Genomic DNA, 26,962 nt, shown 5'->3' with positions numbered 1-26,962 from the left:
TCTTCTTGGTCCCTCTCCTTCTCCTGGCAGAAGGCAGGGCCCCTCTACTGGTCTTGATCAGAGCATTCGTCGTCAGAGTTTGACTTTGACTTCTTAGACTTTTTGCCATTGTGGAAGTGGACCTCCATCTTCTCGTGTTTCGGCGATCGCAGTTTCTCTTCTAAGAAATCTCCATCTACTACATAGACAACTTTCTTGTCAGTCTTCTTTCGCTTCAGCTCCCTCACTCTAGCTTCAAGCTTAGAAGTGGGTTCACCATCCCACTTCTTCATGTTTTCTCCTTTACTACGAAGGTATGCCCATAGTTGGTTACGTGACCCACGCTTAGAGTTCTCTTTCCTTCGACGTGTGAATGACAGGGATCGTGAGCAAGATCGAGACCAGGATCGAGGTCTAGGCCGAGGTCGTCTTTGTCGGTCCCGCCGTGATCTTCCCATTGGCCTTTCTTGGTAATCTCTATACCTTCTGTCCTCTCTGTCTCTAAGGTCGTCCTCATATCTGGAATATTCATAATCTCTCTCCGTTCTTTCCCTATCGTAGGTGCGTCGGTACAGGGGATTGAAGGAGTCTTCCATATTTTCCTCGATGGTTCTTATCCAAGCACACATAGTGTCCACGCTTGGTTCATCCATCTTTGGATTATATACGGGTATCAAGCAGGAAATATATGGTTTAGGGGCACCTTGAATTACCTTTTTCCACATTGGTTGCGTGCAGGGAACATTCTCAGGAACTTGGATATCATAATAATCTGGATCAGAATAGATGATCTCCAGCATGGCCAATTCCCGTAGGTATTGGATGCCTTCTTCCGCAGTCCTCCACCTTCTTGAAGAACTCTTCAGGGACTCCTTAAATGGGTATTTCACTCTCACCGCGTGGAGTATTCGGAGCCAAAGACTGGACGCCATTTTCTCCCTCCCCATTTCTTGCTCTATCACAGGGTCTCGAGCAATGGATCCCAACTGTCGTGCTTCATCACCTTCAATTACATGACTATCAGCTCCCTTGTCCCAGCATCGCACCAGCCAGGTGAGGACTTCTTCACCAGGCAAGCGCATATAATCTCTCCGTAAATCTCGAAGCTCTCTTGTGGTCAGTGATTGTGTAATTTCGCTTTCTCGCATAATTTCTTGTCCATCTCTCCCACGTAGAATCTTTTCCACCTCTCTCTTTACTCTTCCACTCCTACGTGGGACTGCTCCCACTTCCTCCCTATATCTCTCATGTGGAGGTGGAGACTGAGCATGCCGTGGGGATAAGCTTCTATATTGTTCACGCCGCGGAGATGGTTTCCTATGCCGTTCATACCGTGGGGATGGACTCCTATGCCGTTCACGCCGCGGAGATGGACTTCTACGTCGTTCATACCGTGGGGATGGACTCCTACGCTGTTCGCGCCGCGGAGATGGACTTCTGCGTCGTTCACGCCGTGGAGATGGACTTCTATGCCATTCACGCCGTGGGGATGGACTCCTGCGTCGTTCGCGATACCCAGCGGGTGGAGGTAGTGAGTAATCTTTCACGTGGTGAGATAAGGGCCTCTTCCTCCAATCATTCACACCTCCAAGAGAAGGTTGGGTCTGGAGGGGTAGGGATAATTCCCCCTCCAATTGAGGGGGATGCTTTGGCTCCTTCTTTGCGTCTTTTGTAACACTGAATGTGTAGTCAGGATATAAATCATCAAGCGACAATATACCACCGGCCGTTTGTACTGTTGCTTTCTTTTCTCTTGATGCTGTTCTGTATTCCTTTGGGCGTGCCCCTAGTTCTCTTGGACGTGCTCCTTCCCGTGTAACCATTTCTTCCTCTCTGGTACCTGCTTCTTCTCTTCCAATCGCTCCTTCCTCAGTCACAACCACTACTTCCTCTCTCGCAGTCGCGCCTTCATCACTTGCTGTTGCTCCTTCTCCCATTGCTGCCGCTCCTTCGTCCACTACATCTTGAGTGAATTGGATAGGTTCTTCTGTTCCTTCTTCTTCTTCTTCTTCTTCTCTTTCTTCTGTGCGTTCTGGTTGGGGAGATGAGTCTGTAAGTTCCTTGATCTCTCTTACCCATGTCTTCTTCTTCTTCACAGGGGCAATGATGACCTTCCGGTTCTTAGCTTGAGTCCCGGTTCTAGTGGGCTTAGTAGAAATGGCATTGACTTCAAGTTGTGTTTGGACCCCAACTTCTGTGGACCTAATAGGGACATCACTGGTTTCAAGTGGCGTGGTTTGGGTTTCTGTGTCGACCTTAACCCTTTGAAGGTGGTCTATGGCAGCTCGATAAGCATTAGCCAGGCCCCAGCACAAAGCAGAGAATTGCATATTCGGATCTTTGTAGGAAAAACACCCTTCTGCCAAACAGTGGGCCATCTCACCAGAATCAAACATTTGTTCTGGTGTGAACTCCCAATTAATGGGGGGTGACACATGTCCTACTAATCTACCGAAATCTTCCCAAGCTCCATGCCACCCGGGGACTGGCCTGTCTGCAGCCCTTTCCAAAGTTCCAGCGAGTCCCTTTGAGGTGTGATCTTTCCTACAAGAGGGAAGGTAACGGAACCCCATTCTTCCAAGTTTAAGTAGCACTTCCAGTACCTTTATCAATGACAGTACTGTTGCAATAAGATTTATATAGTAATTAGAGCCGATTTTAACCATGGGGATTTCCTTTACCAAACCTTCGATGTCAAAATTAAAGGATGGAAGCAATTTGTTCCATCCATCCTCAAGGTCTGGACGTCTCCCTATACGGTAGCCTAACACAGGTGTAAAGGTGGCTAGAATTATAAGACAAATTAATGAAATAGCCATTGTTTTTTGTTATTATTTCTTCTTGATCCCAAAACAAACCTTTGTTTATATAAACAAAGTTTCCTTGGCTGCTTTCCCAGACTCTGGCAGTGTTCCCAGACCTGTTCCCAAAACAATAGATTGGTTTTGCAAAACAACACCGAGCTTGGCTGTCTTCCTGGAAAAACGTTTATCAAAACAAGCCAAACTTAACCAAAATATCCCACTTCTGACACCAAAAATGTTGTGCAAGTTTCGAGCTGGCTTCCTGCCAAGTCCCCGAAACTCGACAACAAGGACCTGCCTCCCAGAGAGGGAAAAGAAAAAAAAACCAAGCAGCCAAAGCTATAGCAAATATATATATATATATATATTACATATGAGACAGATACACAAAAGGAGAATACCACACACAGAAGGGGGGGGGGGGGGAAAGGGGAAGGGAGAAGGACAAAAAGGGGCAAGGACCGAACAAGCCAACCAGCCGACCGAAGGCAAACTAGCAAAAATCTCACCACCTCCCTTCGAACAGGCAGGATGGCTAGACACGGCCCAAGGCTCTCCCCTCACGCGTGGCAGATAACAGCAGTCACTGTAGGCCTCAGCTCCAGATAAACCAGACCAAAACAGGGACCCGCCGTTCTCGAACCTCGCCGGAGAGGAAGAGAGCGAGATGCCTCCCGCTAGCCTTATTTATACCTCAAGTTACGTAAAGGAATAGCATGGAATACTTCCGTGATCACTTTTCTAGTTCCTTCCTGGTTACAAGTTGGTCTCCAGGAAGGCCTAGAGTGAAACCACCACAACCACCCACCAAGCACACCTTGCACTGCCATCCCGTCACACAAGAAAAACAGTCTTGCATGCAGCAAGCTCCAACGTGACATCCAGAACAAGTGGTAGATTGATCTAGCTGAAAAAAAAATCAATTATGTGCAGATTCAGGAGATCACAAAGGATTCTATGAGGCCCTGAAAACAGCATATGGGCCTACATACCAGGTCCAAAGCCCTCTACTCAGTGGTGATGGTCAAACGCTTCTAACAGATAAAACCTCCATTCTGAATCGATGGTCTGAACACTTTCAGACTCTTTTCAGTACCAACTGTGTAGTCCAGGACTCAGCAATTCAGTCCATCACACAACAACCAGTGAAGTACGAATGGGATACTGCCCCCACTTTAGGAGAAACCCTCAAGGCCATAGAGCAGGTGAAAATCGGTAAGGCAGCTGGGGTTGATGGAATTCCACCCGAAGTCTGGAAACATGGGGCCTTGCACTCCATGCCAAATTTCATGAGTTTGTGGTACGCTGTTGGGAACTAGGCGAACTCCCATCAGACCTTCGAGACGCAGTCATTATTACCTTGTATAAGAAGAAAGGAATTCAATCTGATTGCTCAAATTACCGCGGTATTACTCTGTTCTCCACTGCTGGCAAAATCCTGGCAAGAATACTTTTGAACAGACTAATACCCACTATAGCAGAAGGAATTCTACCTGAAAGCCAGTGTGGTTTCAGAGGCAACAGGAGTACCACAGACATGGTGTTTGTTCTCAGACAACTGCAAGAGAAGTGTAGGGAACAGAACAAAGGTCTCTATGTAACCTTTGTTGACCTCACCAAGGCTTTCGATACTGTGAGCAGAAAAGGTCTATGGCAGATTTTGGAACGTTTAGGTTGTCCCCCCAAGTTCCTTAAAATGATCATCTCACTCCATGAGGATCAGCACGGCCAAGTCAGATATGGCAATGCACTTTCTGAGCCCTTTCTAATAACCAACAGTGTGAAACAAGGCTGTGTTCTCGCTCCAACCCTATTCACAGTCTTTTTCAGCATGATGCTCCAAAGGGCCACAGCAGACCTCAATGATCAGGACGGTACCTACATTCGATACTGTATTGCTGGAAGCCTTTTCAACCTAAGGTGACTGAAGGCCCACACCAAGACCTTAAACCACCTTGTCTGGGAGCTGCTTTATGCTGATACGCCACCCTTGTCACCCACACAGAAGCAGCTCTGCAGCGTTTAACATCCTGTTTTGCAGACACTGCTGAAGTCAGCTTAAAGAAGACAGTTCTCTATCAACCTGCACCTCAGGAAGTCTTGCATCATCCCCATATCACCATTGGCCAATCAGAGCTCAAATCAGTCCAGTAGTTTAATTACCTGGGTAGCCTCATCTCCTCAGATGGTAAGATTGATGGGGAGATAGACAACAGGTTAGCAAAGGCATATAGAGCTTTTGGAAAACTCCATAAAAGAGTATGGTGTAATAAACACTTGAAGAAAAGTACAAAGATCAGTGTTTACAAAACCATAGTGTTGTCAACTCTCTTATATGGTTCTGCATCATGGGTCATCTACCGCCACCACCTGTGTCTCCTAGAACGCTTCCATCAACGCTGCCTCCGAACAATCCTAAACATCCACTGGTCAGATTATGTGACCAATACATCTGTTCTAGAACAAGCAGCAGTCACAAGCATTGAGGCCATGTTGCTGAGAACACAGCTGTGTTGGGCAGGGCATGTCTCAAGGATGAAGGACCACTGCCTCCCTAAGATCCTGCTCTATGGGGAACTTGCCACTGGCTGCCGCAAGAGAGGAGCCCCGAAGAACAGATACAAGGACTCCCTGAAACAACATCTCAGCCTCGGCCATATTGATCATTGTAACTGGTCTACTCTGGCCTCAAGTTGGGAGGTCTGGAGACACACCATCTATAACGCTGCCGTTTCCTTTGAGAAAGCACGCAGGATCACTCTTGAGGAGAAAAGACAATGCAGAAAGAATCGTGTCTTGCAGAATATATACCACCTAAGGAGTCTTTCTGCTGTGCTTTTTGCAATCGGATATGTCTATCTCGTATTGGCCTCATAAGCCACCAGCGTGCTTGTAACAAACGTGAATAGAGCCTTCCTAAATCTTTGTTCGCGAAGCCTGGCCATGATGATGATGATGATGATGATGATGAGTTTTCAGCAATTTGTTGCATCGCTCAACTTTTCCAGCAGCTGGTGCATGATATGGGATATGATATACCCATTCAATTCCATGTTTCCTGGCCCAAGTAGTAACTAAACTGTTTTTGAAATGAGTCCCATTGTCTGACTCAATGCGCTCTGGGTGCCACTTGCTTTTCAAGACCCAGAATGGTATTTCGGGCAGTTGTGTGAAGCACTGGATAAATCTCCAGCCATCCAGTGGTTGCTTCCACCATGGTGAGCACATAGTGCTTACCGTGGCAGGTCTGTGGCAGTGTGATATAGTCAACCTGCCAGACCTCCCCATATCTACACTTATCCCAACGTCCACCATACCATAAGGGCTTCACCCTCTTTGCTTGTTAATAGCAGTGCATGTCTCACAACCATGGATAACTTAGGAAATAGTGTCCATGGTTAGATCCACTCCTCGGTCTCATGCCCATCTATAAGTTGCATCTCTACCCTGATGGCCTGAAACATCATGTGCCCATTGAGCTAAGAACAACTCTCCCATATGCTGCCAATCTAGATCTACTTGCGACACCTTGACTTGTGCAGCTCGGTCTGCTTGTTTGCTGTTGTGATGTTCTTCATTAGCTCGATTTTTGGGTACATGGGCATCTACATGGCGGACTCTCACAGTCAACTTCTCAACCCGAGCAGCAATGTCTTGTCGTAAAATCAGCAGCCCAGATAGGTTTTCCTCCATGGCAGCCCAGATAGGTTTTCCTCCATGCTTCCAATTAATCTTCTTCTACCGATCCAGTCACCCCCACAGAGCATTGGCTCTCATCCATGAGTCTGTGTGGAGATAAAGCCTTGGCCATTTCTCTTGTTCAGCAATGTCCAGGGCCAACTGAATGGCATTGAGTTCTGCAAATTGGCTCAATTCACCTTCCCCTTCAGTAGCTTCTGCCACTTGTCGGGTGAGACTACATATAGCTGCTTTCCACTTCTGGTTCTTCCCTACAATATGACAAGAACCATCACTGAAGAGGGAATAATGTGTTTCTTCTTTGGATAACTGATTGTATGGTGGAGTTTCTTCAGCCTGATTCACTTGTTCTTTTTCCTCCTCATCGGCCTGACTGAAATTTCCACCTTCAGGCCAATTTGTTATGATTTCTAGGATTCCAGGGTGATTCAAGTTTCTGATTCGGGTACACTGTGTAATCAAAGCAATCCACCTGCTCCATGTAGCATCAGTGGCATGATGGGTAGGGGGTACCTTTTCTTTGAACATCCAGTTCAGCACCGGTAGTTGGGGTGCCAGTAAGAGCTGTGTTTCTGTGCCAATCACCTTTGAGGCTGATTGTATTCCTTTATAAACCGCTAGGATTTCCTTTTCTGTGGGGGTGTAGTTGGCTTCAGATCCTCTGTAGCTTCGGCTCCAGAAACTGAATGGTTGGGCTTGGGTCTCACCAGGTACTTTTTGTCAGAGGCTCCAGGAGGGACCATTATCCCCAGCTGTGGAATGAAGTACATTTTTCACATTTGGTTCTGTCCTGACTGGTCCAAGTGCCATGGTGTGTGCAATCTCCTGCTTAATCTGTTTAAAAGCTTGCTGCTGTTCAGGACCCCATTGGAAATATTGTACTTTTGTGTGTGACCAAGGGGGAAATACAGAAAAATACTCTCTATTGTGAATAGCAATGAAGTTTAAGTGAAGAAGCAAACAAAAGAAAAAAACAGGATTTTCTTTTCTAAGTAAAGTGTGATTTTATGGGTTATATAACTCAACAAGAAAATAGCCTACTTTTGTTCAAGAAGAAGTAAAACTAAGGACAAAGTTGCAGTTGATGAAACAGAAAAAAACAAAACCAGGCAAACAAATACAATAGCCCAAACCATATATGTTTCTGGAAGGTGAACTAGTTAAGTTAGATGAATATTAGATTATTTTGCTTGAGATAGTCCATACTAGGCGCTTGCTGACAACTTCTCATTTAGTTCCAGAGCTCTAACATCTTCATTAGCTTTGGCATTTTCTATAAGTACCTGCGTAGAAAAACAAACAATGAAAAACTGAGAAATTAAGATTTTTACTGCTAGCTTTTTACGGGCAATCTCGAATGTATTTTCATTCCTTTGAGACAGTTTCCATAATAGATTACCTCACCCATAAAGCCCAGATAGAAAACATTCAACATTACACATCAGCTTTCTTAAAAGATCAAAACCTCACACTACAGTGACTTGCTAAACCTGTAGTCACTACCAGTGCTCTGTTAACAGCATCATTTGTTACTCGAGGCTGAAACTAAGTTTGACAAGTTAGTTAAGTGCTGGCAATTAAACAGGCAGAGCTATATGAGACCTATCTTCCTGCTGACATACAGTCGTCTCCTGCTAGAACCTTTGTATAAGTCTCCATTTGCCAGACTGGAGTATTCTCTGCAGCAACTTAAAAACTTGCCAGATATTCTTTTCCCTCCCCCTCTAAAATTCATATTTCCTTGATTTTTTTTTCCACATACCATACTTAGAGCTTTTCTCTTATTTAAAAAAGCTTGCACAACAGCCTAATGTTCCTAAGCTTCTAGCACTTCTCTTGTAATCCAATCACATTATACCTATTAAAAGGAAAACCATTAAGTAGAATCAAACGAATCTTCAGTCATTATCATCATACTCTTTGGTAGGGAGTACAGATGACTTTGCAAAAGGAAGTGCAGTGAGATCATACCAGAATCATCTGAAATCATTAATTCTAGATTTTTTTATGAACCTCCATGTCTGTGTATGGATTTTTGTCAGTGCTGAGCCTATTTATATGCTGTACCTTCAAATTTACTTTTTATTGGATTCAACATTCACCAGGAAACAGCTAATGATCTAGGCAAAAGACTCATCGTGACAGTGGCTGCAGTGAGGAGGTTACTAGGAGAGTGTATTCAGAGTTTGACTAGCAAAGTGATTCCAGTTGCAGGTCAAAATGAATGACTGCCCATTTGCATTACATGAAAGAACTGAGTGAATTTATAAGTTTGGCCAAATCCATTTGTGAAGTCCTGTCAACAGAAACTAATGTACCATTTACTATGTACTGAAATAATGTACCATTACAGATATAAGTCCTCAGTACAGAACGTACAGCATCCTACTGCTCAGATCTTTTGAGTCAGGGATACTCCAAGTTACACCCAGGCTAGAGTGTGTATCTTTTAGTACATTTGTACGTTCTGGTAAAATTTTGATTAAATGGTCCTTGTGTCTACTGAAGAGCCACTAGTAGAATTCTTGCAAGTTTGGACTAGACACTTTTTCAATTTTTCATTATTATTGTATGGAGGAATGGAAAACTTTCAAACAAACTAGTGTAAATTTCAAAAACCAAAGTACATTTTTTCAATATAGAACTTTTATACATCGCACCTTAAGAGCAGGTAAGCCAGAACCTCCTTAGCCTGCTTCTATCCTCTTTCAAGTTGTAAATGTAATATAAAATGTAAATAGATTGAATTTCTGTATAAAATGTACTGTCTTACATCTATTAATTCACAATCCTCTTTGGCATACAGATGTTGCAGGAGGTACCAGCGTGCCACCGACACTATAGTTTCTGGATTCCCTGGCTGATAAACCACTCTTTCCAACATTCGTCGAGTCTCCCTAGAAATATAATCATAACATAATCCAAATCAAATGCAACTGACTAGACTGCATGTAACATACCAGAGCAAGCAACAACAGTCAGAAGTAATATAAGGTCACATCTTTATTTCCATACTGCCCAAGAAAGTGAGTCTAGAGTTGTACATCCCTTTGTTTCCTATGTAGTTGCATCTAGAATGCTACGGAATTCTGCCTCCATTGTTATGGCTAATATATTACACTCAAGTTACTGCTTTAACTAGAAAGTAATCCTAATTAGATTGACATAGTAGATTTCACAAGTGCTATAAGAGCATGATAAACATCATGACACCTGTGATTTCAGCACAATCTCTGATTTCAGTATGTAATCTGTTGAACAAGTACAGCAGGTATTTTCCTCTTTAAGACCTAGGAAATAACAGTGCACTTGAAAGAAGCAGGTATTAGAATTTAGTGATACCAATAGAATTTAATATTATACACAAATATATTTAATCCAGGCACTCACAAAAGGTACTGCAGTTCCTGCAAACACAGAGACAGGATGTGAAATTGCAGAAGAGAAGGAAATTGGAATAGAGTATTACACGAGGTCTGAAGTTCTATTTGGTTGATACTACCTTCCAACACCAACAGTTTATACCCAACCAATACATTTTCAAATTCACAGTGTCATTAGAAATCTGGTAAAAACTGCCAATTATGTTTAGGAATCTCATAATAATTCACTGGTGCTCCATCAGCTTTGACTCTTGTTCTTTACATTCTGTTTGTTATAAACAACATGATTTTCCAGTAGATTGTGATTTAACTGTTTTATGTTTCTAATTTGTATTTAAGATTAATTTCTTGTTTCAGGATTTTGAAACACCTAGGCAGATCAATTAGATCTTGTGATATACTGTTCACATAAATTAATATCTGAAATTGTAATAAGACCAATTTTAATTGATTAAATAAGTTTTTATCTTAATTTTATTATAATTGACAACTATCACAATCACATTAGGCTGCCTTCTTAAATGCCAACGGAGAAAGTACGCCAGTTTGTCAGAATTATCTACAAAACAGGTGAATTATTGAACAAAACCATAAAAAAATTCCAACTTTCCCTATCTTAAATAAAAATACTATAAAAGATCTAAGAACCAAATTCACTACATAGGAAGATTCCAAGCACCCCTTCCTCAAATCTTCTTTCCCTTCCTCAAAAAGCCACAATGTGCACTTGGTTGTTCAGGAATAGGCATGAACTTTGACTGGAGGCCAATTCAGGATCAAAATTAATCCCAACAGTATATAGGGTAGTGATATGTGTTTCCACTGTGCTATTTTACAGCATTTTTAAGAATGTGTATTCTTCCTGATTAATTTATTTAGGTAACATGCTATTAAAATAAAAATTGTCTTACAGCTGTTTTTCTCTTAGTAGGAAGGTCATATACATTTTTTTTTCCACAAATAGAGGAAGATTCAGCTGCTTCCCACACTACTTTCTCTCCTCTCCTTTTTAACTCCCATACTAATTTCAAGAATTAATTCCTGCTTTCAATTTTCTTTTAGTTCTTGGAGTTAGATCTGGGGATAATGTGTATTTTTAGACAGTGTATTCCACTTAGAACTTAACAGATCATGCATACCTTGCTCCCATTTTGCGATTATACTGTAGCAGGGCTTGAAGCAGAGCTGCCAGGGGGCAAGGAGTAAGTTTCAAAGCTTCTGTTGTTGCCTCCTGAACCAAGGATGGCCAGTGCTCATTTGAGACATTAGCCTATTATAAAAGTGAAAAATAAAGGGGGAAAAAAGAATAAAATAAAAACCAAACAAACAAGCAAAAAAAACCCCCAAAACCAAAAAAGGACTTTATTGTAGTGTGTTTGCAGCTCTCTAGAAAGAAGGTTTAATTCAAGCAGTTCTGAGTTATATAAAGTATTTGGCAGGTTAGAAAGATACCTTTTAAAAAAACACAAACAGTGGTTAGAAGTGCCTGGAAAAGTCACGTTAACTTGACATAGGATCAACCTTGCCAGCATTCCAGTTCCTCATTTATGCAAACAATCCTTGTGTTTTTTCCATACAAGTTTTAGTAATGCTTCGGAAACCCTTGTTTGCTCTTCAGCTTGTAAATCTTCATCCCATATACAAGACTATTCTAGAATGTAGAATTTATCCCCAGAAGTGACATTTTTTACCAACAGTGAAAACCAATTCCAAGATGGTAATTACTTAACAAAATGACTTTTGAGTAAACAAGAAAAGAAAAGAAAAAAATAAAACTGGCTTAAGAAAAACCTTATTATGCCCAGTGTGTCTGGATAGCATTCAAACTACTATACTTCATTTGGACAGATAACTGGGAGACAAGCAATTTTCAAACATAGAACTTTTTCACCAGGCTCTCGCACATTTCATTAAATCAGTGGAGATCAGAGAGTCCGAAAAGGAATCCACTTATCAGTTGCTCTGCTCTTTCAGAAAGCAGAGATGAGATAATCAAATTCATACTAATCTCATTTTAAACAAAGTCATGTGCATTCTTAAGCCATTCAGGCCAGCACTTAAAGAAGTAGTATTAATTACGTTTAGAAGGTACTTTGTGACCCGTGGAAGCATTTCAGAGCAGTAAGAAACAGGGAGCAGACCACTAGAAAACTGACAGAATAATCATGGCAGGAAAAATACTGCCACTTGACAAATTTAACCTTTTGAAGCATAGGCCTTGTGAGAAAGAAACTTGTCTACACTGAGGGTGATTCTCTTCTCCCACAAGGCATAACAGCTTTGCAGCTTTATCCTCTGTAAAACTGACTGCCTTTTCTTATATAAGATCTCAGGATAGATGGGGTTGCTTTGCCTGATTTTGATTATGGCTCTTAGCTGGGTCATCTGTTAAAATACATGAAAAAGTGTTAGCCAAGATCACAGCAGTATCTACGTTGTACACTAGGCTTTAAAGCAATCTGGTAGTGCACTTCAAGTTTCTGGAGTGATACTGCTTAAAGAGAATAAACACTTGCTGAGAATCTGAGGTATATTCACCTTGCCCCTTGCTGCAAGGAATAATTTTCTTTACACCACAACGTACACTTCCCTTAGATTGTTTTTACACTACAAGGCAAGGCACCATATCTGGAAATGACCATATGGCATAAAATTACTTGAAACGTGACTGATGTCTCCAGGTACCAGTGCAGAAAAAAATGTTTATTGAGGCAGTTTTCTGAAAAAGAGGACAGATACTTGAAGGGTACATCAATTTGGATGATCCAACTGAAACTGTTATTAGACAAGTAAGTCTTATTGAACAAGTTAGCCTTTTTCTGTACATAGTGGTTCTATGTGATTATTTCACTGTAACTCCTTAGAATCTCACTTATTCTCTAGCTGTCATTCATAAAATGCAAAGTGATTTAAACAGGGGCTTCATTTAAAGACTACAGAAGCCCTACATTCCAGCAACTCCTCTTAAATCATACAGTTATATTATACTGGTTATCCTACCATGCAGATTTCCAGTGCGAGCATAGCTAGCCTGAGCAGACTGGATAACTTCCCGTTCCAGCTGCCCTGCTGTGACGCCAACTGCAGACTCTTTCTGTAACACATCTCTGCTCCAATCATCATTCTCTGAGACTGATATACTTTTGCCAGCCACTGAAAATAAACATCCAACAAAATCAGTTATGGAGCCACCAAAACACACAGCCCTTAGACAATATCATTTAGTTCAATCTATGAGAGTACCACAGCATACTGTTAGCTAAAAACACCACCATGCACCCATACCTCATTCCAACAATATACTGCGTACTGCCCTGCAGAAAAATGTAGTCTGCTGCATAACTGGCAGTACACCTCACTACAGTAACTTATTCTGGGAGTTCCCTATACCACTCACGGACACCTTTTTGATAGATTTTCTCAGCGCATTTGAGTTATGCCAGGAAGAAAGACATTATGACATGAGCATGAATCCAGGTGATGGGTGTAGACTTGCGTTACACAGTTCCTGAATCAGCTGAGTCATGCCGTAGAAGACAGATGGGACAAAGGAAATAAGGCACTTAGAGGCAGAGTTTCATGCCTCTGCTGCCTGCATGAAAATGTGTAAGCCACATCTAGAAATATTCTTCACTGGATCATCAAGCAAACAAAGCAATTTCTTATTAAAAAAAAAAATTCCCTTGCTTTTGTGCAAAGGTCTTTAGACTTTTGCTAGCTAAAGACTGCCTGGTGTTACAAGGGACAAAAATTATTAACCCTTTCTGGTGCACAGAAGTTACTTATCCACTAGACACGTTAGAAAGCATTAATTAGCACTAGTGAGACTGTGCATTCTTGACATCGAGCTGCAGGACTGCTTTGTAAAGTAAAACATTCATTCATGTGAAGAAAAAAAAGCTTCCCTTGGCCTCAGTTCTTTGCAGCTGAAGATGTCTAGCTCCCAAGATGTGAAGAAGAGAACCCTTATGCAAAGGCACAAAGGCAACTCTACCAGATGTGCTTCTCTCTATTTTCCTGATAAGCCACAGCACAAAAAGTAGAATAGCCATCAGAATAGCAGTTCAGCAGCACTCCTAAGTCCTGCAAAACAACTATTAAGACAAAAGCCAAAAACTTCAGCGAAAAGAATAGTTAAGGGCCCCTATAACTGAGTAAAAACTGTAAGGCATCACAGTGGATACTTCTGAGTAAGACAAAACATTTATCAAACTTGGGAAGTCTAAAGACAGAAAACATAAAAGCATATATTTATCCACTACAAACAGATGTAGCAGCCAGGTTTTTTCAGAATGCTATCTAAGCCATTAGAACTGAAAAGATCTTCCTCAGAGGTAGCTTATCTGTGGCCTGGATTAAGAAGACCAAAACAATCAAGACCTCCCAATCCCTGCATCATATACACTTTCAGTTCACTTATCCCTGCTGGTAAGCAAGATGACTTGGCTATGCAAGGGATGCTTGAAGAATGTATACAAGCCCTAATTTAATTTCCAAAATGTGTTACTAAAATAGAGGATACAATCATGTCTTGCATGCCCTCTATTTTGCAAATCCAATCTGAATGAGTTCTGTAGATCAGAAAGAGGAAGTCTCACAAATCAGTGAAAAATGCATCAAAAAAGTATCTTTACAGAAATGATACTCCTGTGTTTCAGAAGAGAAGAGGATGTGCAGCCCTGAAACAAGTGAGATAACGATCTCTACAGCAGCCTTGCACTGGTCTTCTAAGACTGAAATCAACTTCAGTACTACAAGCAGGGTTTTATTTTATCAATAGGCAGAGAGAGCGCCATAAATCTCTCAACTACATAAAGGACTCTAAAAGCTCACAGAATTTTTCTAAACAATATGCTACTTACATTGGAAAAGGAAGATAATAACTGTAACTAGAACCAACTGTTAGAAAATAAACAAACATATGTGCTGCATCACCAGAAAGATCTCTTGGCATTTGTGAGACAGACTTCTCAGACTGTCTCACAGAAGCAGCATATGAAGTGAGTAATAGCATCTTCATATCTACTAAAAGGGATCACTCATGGTGCCATGGAAGGGAGTTAGTGAACACTGTTACTGGGAGTGATTTCTCTTCTCTGCAAAATCAACTTACTCAAAAGAACAGTGACATCTGAAGTCAGGAGATTATGGAGAAAGACCGTGACTATGTTTCAAGCGATTTCAATTCTCCCAAATAAGGTGACTGGAAGAGACTTATTCAGGTTTTCAGATCCTGAATAAGGAACTGTATATTACTACATTAGGAAACCCTTTACTTCCATCTAGTCTTATGAATTATGAAATATTTCACTGTTTTCTGCTTACATGTCAATGACAGTTCCCTAAAGACACAGGTGCTAGGGATTTATCTCAAGTTTTTAATTGTCCTGTCTGCTTACCCTTACTAGTGGTTCTTATTATTTCAACTATTAAATAAATCTAACATGATGTTTCAACTTTATAACAACCCAAATACAAGCTATTTTTTCTGTCATTGACTGTCAGCAGATAAATAAAACCAAGCAGTGAAACTAATGTTCACCCTCTTACAGTGGGTTTGAGAGTGGCACATCAGTCAGGGAAAGGATGCACACTTACTTGCCAGGCTGCAACTGAAGTTGGACTGGTCATGACTGTCTTACGAAGCTCCTCCAGGATGTTGCCTGGAAGTTCTTTGTGAGACTTCAACAGCTGCTTACACTGAACTTGTCTCAAAAGCAAAAACAGAGCTGGGTGCTCAGGGCAGCTTTTTAAAGCCTAAGACCAAAACAATCAGAATTATCATTCCCAAATATCAAAGAAACTTACATCTTTCCATTTTGTTCTGTACAGAAAACAGCATTGAAAGCATTATCAGGATGTTTGCAAAATAGCAGTTTCCTCTTCCTCTGCACAAAGCAGTGTTCCAGGGATTGACCCATGAAAATAGTTAACCTTTTTTACTCTCCTCAAAATACATCTGAAGTCTATCCCAAATTTTGTATATGTCCTACTCTTAGTTATTTGGTTATTATTTCAGGCAGTCTTAAACTGCCTGAAAGACAGTTCTTATTTGGTTTGCCAATCATTACCAGTGTGGGCCTATTAGTAAAGGTAAAAACCTGTCCTGTGACTTTGACTGTGTTTCAAGCAGTTTCAGTTCTCCCAGGTAAGGTGATTTATTCTCCCTGGAACAGAAGAACTTTACTAAACACTTCCTGTTCCGTAACAGTAGGTCCCTAGAGAGCATTTTTTGGAAAAAACACACAAAATAGCAAAGACAGAAAACCAGCCATCCGTTGCTTTACCCTTCTCAGGTGAAGTATGTGAAGCTTCAGCAAACCTCACTTCATGTTATTTTTCCTGCTCAAATCAGAATACTTTCAAGAATTATAATTCAAAGCAGATTTAAGAAACAACACTTGTACTTTTCACACATCTTTTTTTTTTTATAAAATGAAATATGTTGCCTGTGAATCCTTAACAAGCTGCTGCTTTATAAAGAATGCAGAGACTTTCTGAAACACAATAGAAGCTCCTAAATTTGCTGCAATTTTTCCTCATGAACAAGTGCAGAATCACGCTGCCTATCTCAAACTGAATGACAGCAGTGCCTGACTCACCATCCCTAGTTATATGGCTTTCTGAGAATTTCAGGGTCCAAAACTGTCACTGACAGTCTGTGGTAGCAGAGGATGTTCCCCTTTTTCTTCACTAACTGCAGGCACTGACTGTCCTCTCCCCAAGCAATTTAACCAACAAAACACATGCAAAACCCTCCATAACCACCCCCCCTGACAAGATGGGGGGAAGGACATACTTTGTATGTTTAGAAATCTCTGATCTTTAATAGAATCATTAATCATTAATAGAAGACAGGTCAGTAGACATGGTGGCCAGAAAAGAAAAACACCTTCTCACCAAGCAAACAGAGAGACAAGAAAGTACTTTCCCCTGAAAACCAGCATGTTCAACAAATCTGTTTGTTTTGTTTTGTTTGTTTGTTTGGTTTTTAACTCTCATCCCTGTTAATACAAAAATACCAAAACCAAGGAGCACATTTGCATGGGATTAGTAATTTTCCTTCATGAAACTCAAGGATGTGTGCTGCTGAGTTCATCAGCTTTTTTTCCTTATCTTTTGCCAAGTCTTCTGTTCATGAACACATGAAACACACACTTCCATGTTGATAACACCCCAGTCCCCTTCCCCAGCTGCATTTCCTCAAGACTTTTCTTTTTACAAAACCTTGTGGCTCTGAAACAAAGTAACAACACAACCCAGCAGGAAGTAAAGTCCCAGGCAAAGTCTCCTACATGAACTTCTTGCCTCAAATTTCTGTAATGTTTTGCTTAATTCTAGGTTAATTCTAGGCAGAAAGTGCAGATTTATCTTTATCATGACATACACTACTTGTTTCAACTATTAACACAGTTTCAGTGTTGCAAACAGAAGCAGCATCTTGGTGAAGGGAGAATATACCAACAACTAGTTCAGTTGGGTAGAGCATGGTGCTAATAATGCCAGCCTTGCAGGTTCAACGCCCCCATGGGCCATTCACTTAAGAGTTGGACTCAATGATCCCTTACAACTCAGAATATTCTGTGAACTACTGTATTTGTAGCTCTGATGGAACAGACAGTTGCTAATTCAAAGACTACCTTTTTGTATAATGCACACATGATTTTTACAATTCTACCACAATCTGCCAGTGTGACACCATCATACCTTGTTACAAAGAGCTTCAGCTTCTGATAGTTTACCGGTCTCCTCTAGACTGGTAATAGCCTGACAGAGACACCAGTCTTCCAGAATACGGACATAATTATGAGGAAGGTTACTTTCCCCAGCTGTAAAGACAGTTAAAACACTAGAGTTTTAATCTGACATGACTTTCTTCATTAGAAGGAATATTGAAAGATGGCAAAATTAAAAGCAAGATGGGAAAAATGCATACACCATTTGAGTTAACGATTCAGGAATAATTAATCAAACATGGAATTTTAATTCCAGTTTTCAAAACACTTTGGACATTGAGCAAGACTGAGCCTTTACTGGAAAAGTTACAGAACTCAAGGGTACTTTAGTCTTTCCTCATAAGCAGTGTTGCTGCAGTGTAATACACCCACAACCATCCATTTAGACATCAGAGTTCAGAAGTACTATTTTAGAAAACCGTTTGAGGCTTTGGAGGGGAAAGCAAGCTGCCATTAAGTAATTAACCCTAGCTGTGCATTAGAATTTAGCATTTTTTATGTGTACAGTACGGTTACAGCTCAACTCTCGACTGAGCAATCCTCAGCCTCTTTGCAAGTTCAGAATAGTAATGCAAGCTCAGATCAATTTTATTATTTTTTTTTAATTAGAAAACTTGTATAGCTTACTTTTGGCTGAAACTGTAGACACAAGTGTCATCTCTAGACCTGTTCGTTTCGGCTGAGTGTTGTTTAGACAGACAACAGTGTTTTCAGCATGACAGGCTGCCATTAGCACTGCCCAGGCAGTAGGATTATCTAGAAAAGAATGGTCAAAGGCAACTTGTGCCATTCTAAATACACTGGTAGTTCATTTAGAATGGTCTTTACCAGATAAAGCATAAAAACATAGCTATCAAAGGAACTATAGACTGTAAATAAGAGATAGCAACAACAAGACAAGTAATAGAACTCAGCCCAAGGAAGCTGATAACTACTTGTCTCTAACTAGTAAGATTTGCCAGATTATAAAAGGAAGATTCTGTTCCTAAAACCAACCAATGTATTTTTACATAAACACCAGTGTGCTAACCTGAAGCTGCCAGTTTATGTCTGACTACACAGATTAACCTTGGCTATCACTTAGTGCTGTAACAGTGGCAGCAAAAATCCCGAAATGCCATCCACAGCTTTCAGTCACACAGAATCAGTTTTGTCTGACCAATAACATGAAAGTTACAGCACTAAGTGCCTACTTCCACTGCCAGCTAATTCCACTGTCAGCTTTACCTTAACCTAGCCCTGTGAAGAACACCTACTACTGGAAGAGTAGTCTCTGTCATGAACTGAACAGTGATTATTTAAAGATTTCATCTATGTACATTTTCATCCCTAAGATAATTAAATTTCCCAGCAAAATGAAACAAAGCTTGAAGATTCAACAAAGTAAAATGCAAAGTATACTGCTTTTGATTAGCAGTCATATTCTTGTGTGTTCCTGTAGGAAAGTAACTGAAATTTTTTACTTGCAGTCACCCTTCCGCATCAGAGAAAAATGACTGCAGAAGAAACAGCATTTTGGTATTCCATCAAGTGCAAACTAGAAATTGAAAACCAAGCTAGGTTTTTGCTCCATACACTTAAGGAAGAACACCATTTAGTAAGAGAACAGTTGTCTATAGTTCATAACCCGCACATTGTAACAGAACCTTTCCAATTAAAATTCTCAAGCTAGATGAGTAATTCTCTTCTGCTTGGTGTTGCATAAGGTAATTCTAAGGGAATTTTGCTAACATACTAAATAATACTAATGTCTTCTCCTACTGAGGGATTAAGAAATTGCCCATATTTTCAGAATAAGCCTTAAAACCCAGTGATATTTTTCTTCTTGTCTGGTTTAATTCCCATTGGAATGGGAATGACAATGGGAATTAAATGGGAATGATTTGGAACGACAATGAAAATTTCAGTTCTAAGCATTCTCCCCAAAATGTACATGGATAACCCTAAACAATAAACCAAACCAAGAAAAGAAATCTACTTTTCTTAATCCAGTAATTTTGCTTTTGATGGGTAAAAATTAAAAAATCACTACTGTGTTTGAGAACAAGAGTAACCTGGACAGATGTGGATGGCCCTCTGGATATTTTTTATAGGGTTGTTTTTCTCATCTTCTAGCATGTGACCTGCTGCCAATTGATTAACTGCAATATTCAGCAGGACTTCCTAAAAAACAGAACATAAGAGTCACTTAAAACTGTAAGTGATCAGATGGAATTAACTTTAGGATTGTTTATGGAATTACAAAATCTTCATTTTAAGAAAGCCAAACCTTTCCGTGCTTTGCATCGATTATATGTGCGATACTTCCTGCCACAGCTCCCCCCTGCAAGATTAAAAAAAATCCAATTAATTTGGTTACATGGTTAATTTGGTTACTAATTAATTTTATGCAAAATATAATGCAGGTATCTTTTTATCTTTGTTAATCATGAATACAGAATTTGCAAAATGAGGTATTTTCCTTACTTATAGCACAATCTCATAAAAAATTAGGAAGAGACATTCAGGATTAGAGCTTATCCATATGATTTGTTTCAGATATTAGCCCCATATACAAAGGAGTTTGTTTTCAGGTGCTATTTCTGTTTACATAATTAACATAAATTAAGACAGAGTATTTATTTGGAGAAAAGATAATAGTAAGCACAAAAGTGGCAAGGAAACATTGGCTAATGCGAAAAGTGAAATTGACTAGATTAATCAAATTGAACACATAAATTTTAATATATATTTATTTACACACATCTCTATAAAACTAAACAAAAAAATATACATAGTACAGCCTTTTATTGTTGGAATAATTCTAGCAGACTTTTCCTCCAAGTTTATTTCAAGATCAAGAGCTGTTACCTCATGAAAGATGCAAATAATAGTATATAACTTCTGTATGTGGCTATGCACTGCAGTGTATGCAAGCCTTAAGATTTCATATTAACTAGTGAAAGTCCACATACTGAAAGGTCGGGAGTTTTTTTACTTAAAAAACAACACAGACTACCCAGGATGTAAACACCAGACATCTTAGAGCAATGCACTTACTTTTGCCTTTTGTGATGCAGACAGTGGAACTACTCGAGATAGAAGAGACCAGAGGGCAGGATTATCTGGGTTACTGGGGAAAAAAAAGGATATTAGACTTTCTGATTTAGATATGCACCTGGTTTTCCATGACTCAGTAGGCAGTTGCTATAGATACCAAATTGCTCTATTAAGAAAACAATGAAGTGCAGTAGAAAATAGACATGGGTAGTAATTCAAAACAAACAACACAATATTGAAGTTATATTGCTAACTAAAGAAACAAAATGTACAATATGCATATCAATATTCATGGGAAGAAAACAAACTTTAGGACTACAGGTCTTGTCCCCATAGTGTGAAGAACAAGGAATTTTAATTGTAGTTGGAGAAATATAATTTGCATGAAGAATAGTTTCCAAAAACACTTGGAGAGACTGAAGTGTGTTTTTCTTAAAGGAACAGAATGGTAAGGCTAATCAAAACACATTTAAATACAGACATTTAGCTAATGGAACAGATAGCTTCAAAGGCTGGTTTTAAATATTAAATAAAGACCCTTGAGACTTTTCTAGACTGAAGGTTATGCTACATATGATGAAAGATGCTTTCATGGAATACTGAACTAATCTAGCTATCAAAGAAGTCACCAAAACAAAACCAGAAAATACTGAATAAGCCATGAAACTTCTGCCATAAATCAAAAAGCAAACTTTTGTCAGCTGATGCTACAACCTTAAGCGAGGACTTCACCTTTGAAAAACAATTTAAATTTTTTTTTTTCTAGAAGAATGATGCAAGTAAACAGAGGTTTGCTTACTGTTCAGTGTAATCAAAGCAATACATTTACAGGGCAATCTAAAGCCAGACAAAGTACCTACCTGTGTACTGCTTTGGAGACTTCTCTCTGGACCCTCACATTTCTACCTTGTAATGCATAAATAGCACATGCAGTAAGGCACCGCTCATAAATTCCATCATCCCCTTTTTCATGCTTCAGTAATTCTTTTAGGGCTGCTGTTGCAAGTGTTGCGTCCTGCTTTACCAGTCCTAGTGTGCACAAAGCCTTCAGACTTTCCATACTAGGTTCCTTTAATGAGCTGTTGAACCAGAAAGAGGGAAAGAGACATTATTTTGGAGCACAAATTAAATTTGCTGTTAACATTAGAGTACTTGTGTATTTCTGAGTCCTCTTGCTCCTATGTATCGTGAATGATATACAGAATTAACAGACTTTCACTGTGGGACTGTGGATCAAGCTAGATCTATATCCTACAGGCTACAGGCTCCAAATCAAGCCCTTAATGATTATTTTTGCCTTCAAAAAAGACAAGAATATAAGTTTCTCATTCTGTGTTTTATTTTCAGACTTAAGCAAGAAAAAATCAAGAGCTGTTAAACATAAGCAAAAGGCACTCTTTCACAAGTAAGAAATGGTATTCTATCATATTAGGAAGATATCAAGACATACTCACTATTAAAAGCCTCTGTGCCAAGTTGGCTATGAGAAATTAAAAAGGTAGCTTCTTGTTCAGGGTCCTATTGAGGCCCTTTAAGTCACCTAGCATGAATTCCAGACAGCAGAGACATCCTGTCTATTGGACCAGAATGCACCATTTTTGTTCTTATTACTAAAATCCACCATATACCTTTGCAGCACTGTGCTTCCAATTCAGATCTAGACATATTCACTGTGATGTTTCTTTCCTAAACCATTAACTACTTTTTTTTCTTTAAACACAAAAAAGGTCATCTAGAAAACTCTCACTGTTGATGATTATGACAAAAACAAGTCTGCAGTGATTTATAGGATGTAGAAAATATCAGGTTCCTAGCTACCTAATCATGAGTAACTTTGGATTTAGAGTGTACTAGATAATGGACCTTCACTATTTCAGTAATGTTAGGAGTCTGCTGGCAAAATGGTGTACTGTACTGCCACTACTGGAGTTCTCTACTGACAAAGGGTTGACCCTGAGAGGCTGAGATGTTAACTCTTAATCTACTGCCACTGCTGGAGTTCTCTACTGACAAAGGGTTGACCCTGAGAGGCTGAGATGTTAACTCTTAATCTGAAGCTACCAGGAAACTAACGACGATGCACAGGCTTTTAGGTTACACAGATCTGAAAAAAAAAATACATTCACCACTTAACAGCACAACTAATACAGATCTGTTTCTTTTCATGGGGAAGCTACAGGCTTGTCCTTGTCTATGATGCTTGGAACACAACTGTTCTGGAGATTTCCTGCTATTGAAATTGAAATTGTTTTCACTAGCCATATAGAGCTCTTACAGCTAAAGAGCAAAAATACTGCCTAGTGCTTAGGTAAACTACAAAGTAATATTATCTTAAAAGATAAAGTTTTCAAAACTATCATTCAAGGATGCTGGATATCCAAACTGCCCAGTCCTTCCACTCCATACTGCTTTAAAAATGTAGAAGACACAGGTCATAAAACAAAAACAGATATATCACAGAAGTAAGAGCACTGCATCCATTTCCACTATTATTCTGCAATACAAAAAGAAAATATCCACCTGAGTTCCCACAAAAATGAAATGTGAGGATTCAGCAGCACAATAAGATATCACATTCTGATTATTATTCCCTCTACTCACCATTTAAACAGCAGTGTCTTTGCAGCATCCACTTTGTCCTGTTTATATTCTATTATTGCCAAAGCAGTCAGGATATGTGCTCTATCTTTTTCAGACTCAGCAACAGACAGGGCTTTTTCATAGGCTGGTAAAAATTCAAGACTCAGAATTGAAGTAGAAGAAAAAACAACCCTTGTAAAGCATGGTATTAGAAAAGAGAGAGACACTTTGGGTTCAGGTTTGATATATTTTCACACCTCAAATCATAAGCAGAAGACAAAAAAAATTCAACTAAGACTCACAGATCTACTGCTTAGAGCCTGGGAGTTGTTTAATATGTAGCAAGTGGAAACAACTGAAAAGCAGTACAGAGATACTAAGAAAAAGCCTCAAGAACACAGTAGCAGTACTTCCCTGTGATAGCTCATTTATGAAATAGCACTTCAGATGGGCACACATCACTCCAATCAAAATACAAGATTACTTAAAACACTGACATAGCTGTTCCTTTCTGAGTGCTTACACTTCAACAGTGATAATTCAGTATACGTTTTTGTGAAGTCTCACATCTTAGCATTGCAGACCATGACACAGAATCATATTTATCACTAAAGCTAAAGTGCTTAGAACAACACATTAATCTCCTATCACAGAATCACAGAATAGTTAGAGTTGGAAAGGATCTCTGGAGATCTCTGCCAAGGCAGGGTCACCTAGAGCAGGTGACACAGGAACTGTGCAGGTGGGTTTTGAAAGTCTCCAGAGAGGGAGACTCCACAACTTCCCTGGGCAGCCTGTTCTAGTGCACAGCAACTTTCTTTAATGTAAAGAAGTTCTTCCTCAGGTTGAGGTGGAACTTATCTAGTTTATGTCCGTTACTCCTTGACTTGTCACTGGGCACCAGCACAGTCTGGCACCATCCTCTTGACACCTGTCTTCGAGATACGTATATTGATGAGATCACCTCTCAGTCTTTTCTCTAGACTAGGAATGATTCATCCAGGAAAGTAATTTTATTTGAGATCAAGGGAGGCTAAGATAAAAACAGCTTAATGGACAAGAATTAAGCACTTGAAGAAATGTAGCTTCTCTTAGTACATTTGAATAGTTTCTAGCACCCTGCTGAACTGCCTAATGATTATCATAGAATAGGTTGAGTTGGAGGGGACTCATCAGGACTATCGAGTCCAACTCCTGACCCTGAGCAGGACACCCCAAGAATCACACTGTGTGCCTGAAACCATTGTCCAAACTTGAACTCACACAGGCTTGGTGCCATTACCTTCCCTGGGCAACCTGTTCCAGTGCTCAACTACCCTCTCGGTGAAGAACCTTTTCCTGATTATCTAACTTAACCCCCCCTGTTGAGCTTCATGCCATTTTCTCAAGTCCTGTCACTTTTCATGAGATTGAAGAGATCTGTATCTGCCCCACTGCTTCCCCTCCAGAGGATGCTGAAGACTGTCAGTCTTCTCTTGTCCAGGCTGAACAAACCAAGTGACCTCAGCCACTCCTCCTTTCCCCTCCAGACCCTTCACCATCCATGTGGTGCTCCTTTGCACGCTTAATGTGGTGCCCAAAACTGCACATGGTACTCAAGCTATTAAAACAGTTGTGGAGTTTGTACTTATGCACGAGGACTGAAAGAACAAAATAAACTGAGTGACAGCTAAGTTGGTCAGATAAACAAATTTTGTTAGGATTAACCTCAAGGGAAGTGCCCCATAATGCTCTGAATTTTACCTTTGATACTTTCTTCTAAGAGTCCTTTCTTGAAGTAAGCTAATGCTAGCCCCACAATGCCATCAAACTCAGTTAGCGGTATTGATGCGTAAACTTCAATGGCCTTATCACACAGATCACGGGCACTGTGAAAAAAATAAAATTACTGATATGAAGCATGTAGCAACAGCTGCTATGATTCAGATAAACTGTTCTTGAAGACCAGTATCCTCTTTTATACAGTAGGTTTTAGCAGACACCACAGGAAAAGAGCAATATTAGGACAAGAATCACCACCCTTCTTCAGTTATAGCAGTTAATCTTTCCACCTATCTTTTGCATGAAGAATAATTGATAGGAAACAGTCCTCCCCATCTGCACAACAGATGTCACTTAATGGTCAACGCAATGGAAGTGGAGAAAATAGCAGAAGAGAAGCGCGAAAAAAGCAAATCAAACTATGCATGCACACAGACAGGCAAGTGCACATACAGACAGACCTTACAGCATTCTTGTTCTAAGACCACTATGAAGGAAATAATACAGGATTGTGTTTATTAAACTACTTAATAATTACTAGAGCTTTGCTCTTGTCTAAGTTTTACACAGAAATCAACACACATACAGCTTTAGAATTGCTTCTAAAATATTCTCTGAAGTTAATGACTTATCACATCACTAAAGGCAAGAAGTTCCAGCATCATGTACAGAAACTTAAGAATATATGAGGTTTCTCAAGAGAGCTAACAAATATCTAATTAGCACAGCTTGAACTATCTCATATGAAAGAAAAGACTGAAAGTCTTCATCTATTAAGACTTGTGTCCTGCATTCCCTCAGAACTAGAACGGTATCATGAAGGGAACTTAGAATTGTGAGCAGGACTATAGCAGAGGGGTTTATCAGCAGAAAAATCACACACATGTACGCAACACCCCAACCACACATGCTGCAGGTTGTACAAGTCAATACAAATTCAAAGGGCAGGCAGAAGGGATCTTAAATAAACCTCGAAGTAGCTATTTTATTTAGGCTAAGCCTATTACAGATCTCACATGTGGAGACTGTAAAAAAACCTAAAAAAAATATAATCACAATTTATTCTGGAGACTATACAACAGTTATATTGTACAGGTTACATTAAGCCACCATAGTATCAAGCTAGTGATAAAGGAATCACTGATACCTCTGAAGACATACAGCAATTCCTTGCAATTTGATTTTTTTTTTAATACACTACACATTTCTGGAGCAAATATGAAGTTCAGTCAAACCTGTCTACAGTTAAGAATGATGTTTAATAGATTACTTTTAGCAATAACCTTTAAGCCTCACCACGTTTTGTGCCACTGCACTCACTCCATCCAAAACTGAAGTCAGGAGCTTGGAAAATATGTCAACACTTACCACAGTGACCTGCCATAGTTTTGTATTGCTGTATTGTATTTCTCAGTATCCTCAGAGTTTTTCAGCAATGAAGCTGCCCTGAAATTAACCACAATGAAAAACAATTACCATCTGCATATTTTGAGAATAGTTCTCAGAGCAGAATGGACAACTCTTTTATGCAGAAGCTTTTCTATGCTCATTAAACACAAACAGAGTTTATTTTACTGTTTTAATGCATCAACAAACACGTTCACCAAACACTGTTTCATTGCTACATTCCTCTACCACTTGAAAACAAGAGAGAAGGGAAAAAAACCCCAAAGCCCAGCCACATCCATTAATTAGAATGGGACAGAGAATAAAACTAAAACCAAGCTTAACTATTCCCAAGATTTTACTTAAATCCCACACAGTGAATTAGTTAAATGTCCTGGTAAGACACATAAGCCCTGGAACATCTTTACTTTTCCAGTTCTGTGTTCTGCATTTCCAAATTTGGTATAAGAACATCCCCACACCTCCCCCTACTTAGCTGAAATGTACTGCTGAACTGACAAAGTAAGGTTTGTTTATTTAAGGAAGAGAAAAACCCTTAAGTTTTTCATCTGGTGCATGGAAAAGAGGTCAATGA

The 26,962-nt window shown here is 39.8% G+C and overlaps 1 protein-coding gene across 5 annotated transcripts in view; it reads right to left on the bottom strand.

Moving 5' to 3' along the window:
- Positions 1-7,461: 7,461 nt before the first annotated feature.
- SKIC3 (SKI3 subunit of superkiller complex) overlaps positions 7,462-26,962 on the bottom strand; it is a 47,887-nt gene continuing 28,386 nt past the window's right edge. For 4 of the 5 annotated variants that reach the window (XM_051789310.1, XM_051789309.1, XM_051789312.1 and 1 more), the window contains exons 29-42: positions 26,350-26,427; positions 24,964-25,088; positions 23,242-23,365; positions 21,501-21,719; positions 20,641-20,713; positions 19,871-19,924; positions 19,656-19,764; positions 18,229-18,357; positions 17,573-17,694; positions 15,464-15,622; positions 12,866-13,018; positions 11,005-11,135; positions 9,256-9,379; positions 7,462-7,765 (exon numbers count right to left, since the gene is read on the bottom strand). In XM_051789310.1, coding sequence (XP_051645270.1) covers positions 7,688-7,765; positions 9,256-9,379; positions 11,005-11,135; positions 12,866-13,018; positions 15,464-15,622; positions 17,573-17,694; positions 18,229-18,357; positions 19,656-19,764; positions 19,871-19,924; positions 20,641-20,713; positions 21,501-21,719; positions 23,242-23,365; positions 24,964-25,088; positions 26,350-26,427 — 1,678 coding nt within the window. In that variant the 3' untranslated portion in view covers positions 7,462-7,687. The remainder of the gene's footprint in view (positions 7,766-9,255; positions 9,380-11,004; positions 11,136-12,865; positions 13,019-15,463; positions 15,623-17,572; positions 17,695-18,228; positions 18,358-19,655; positions 19,765-19,870; positions 19,925-20,640; positions 20,714-21,500; positions 21,720-23,241; positions 23,366-24,963; positions 25,089-26,349; positions 26,428-26,962) is intronic. The other variant, XM_051789313.1, reaches the window with a different exon arrangement.

This window comes from Manacus candei, unplaced genomic scaffold (assembly GCF_025592945.1).
Source record: "Manacus candei isolate 608988 ecotype Guabito, Panama unplaced genomic scaffold, ASM2559294v1 h1tg000027l, whole genome shotgun sequence".
NCBI lineage: Eukaryota > Metazoa > Chordata > Aves > Passeriformes > Pipridae > Manacus > Manacus candei.
The sequence above is the reverse complement of the archived record's forward strand: the minus strand, read 5'-3'. Positions and strand labels throughout refer to the sequence as shown.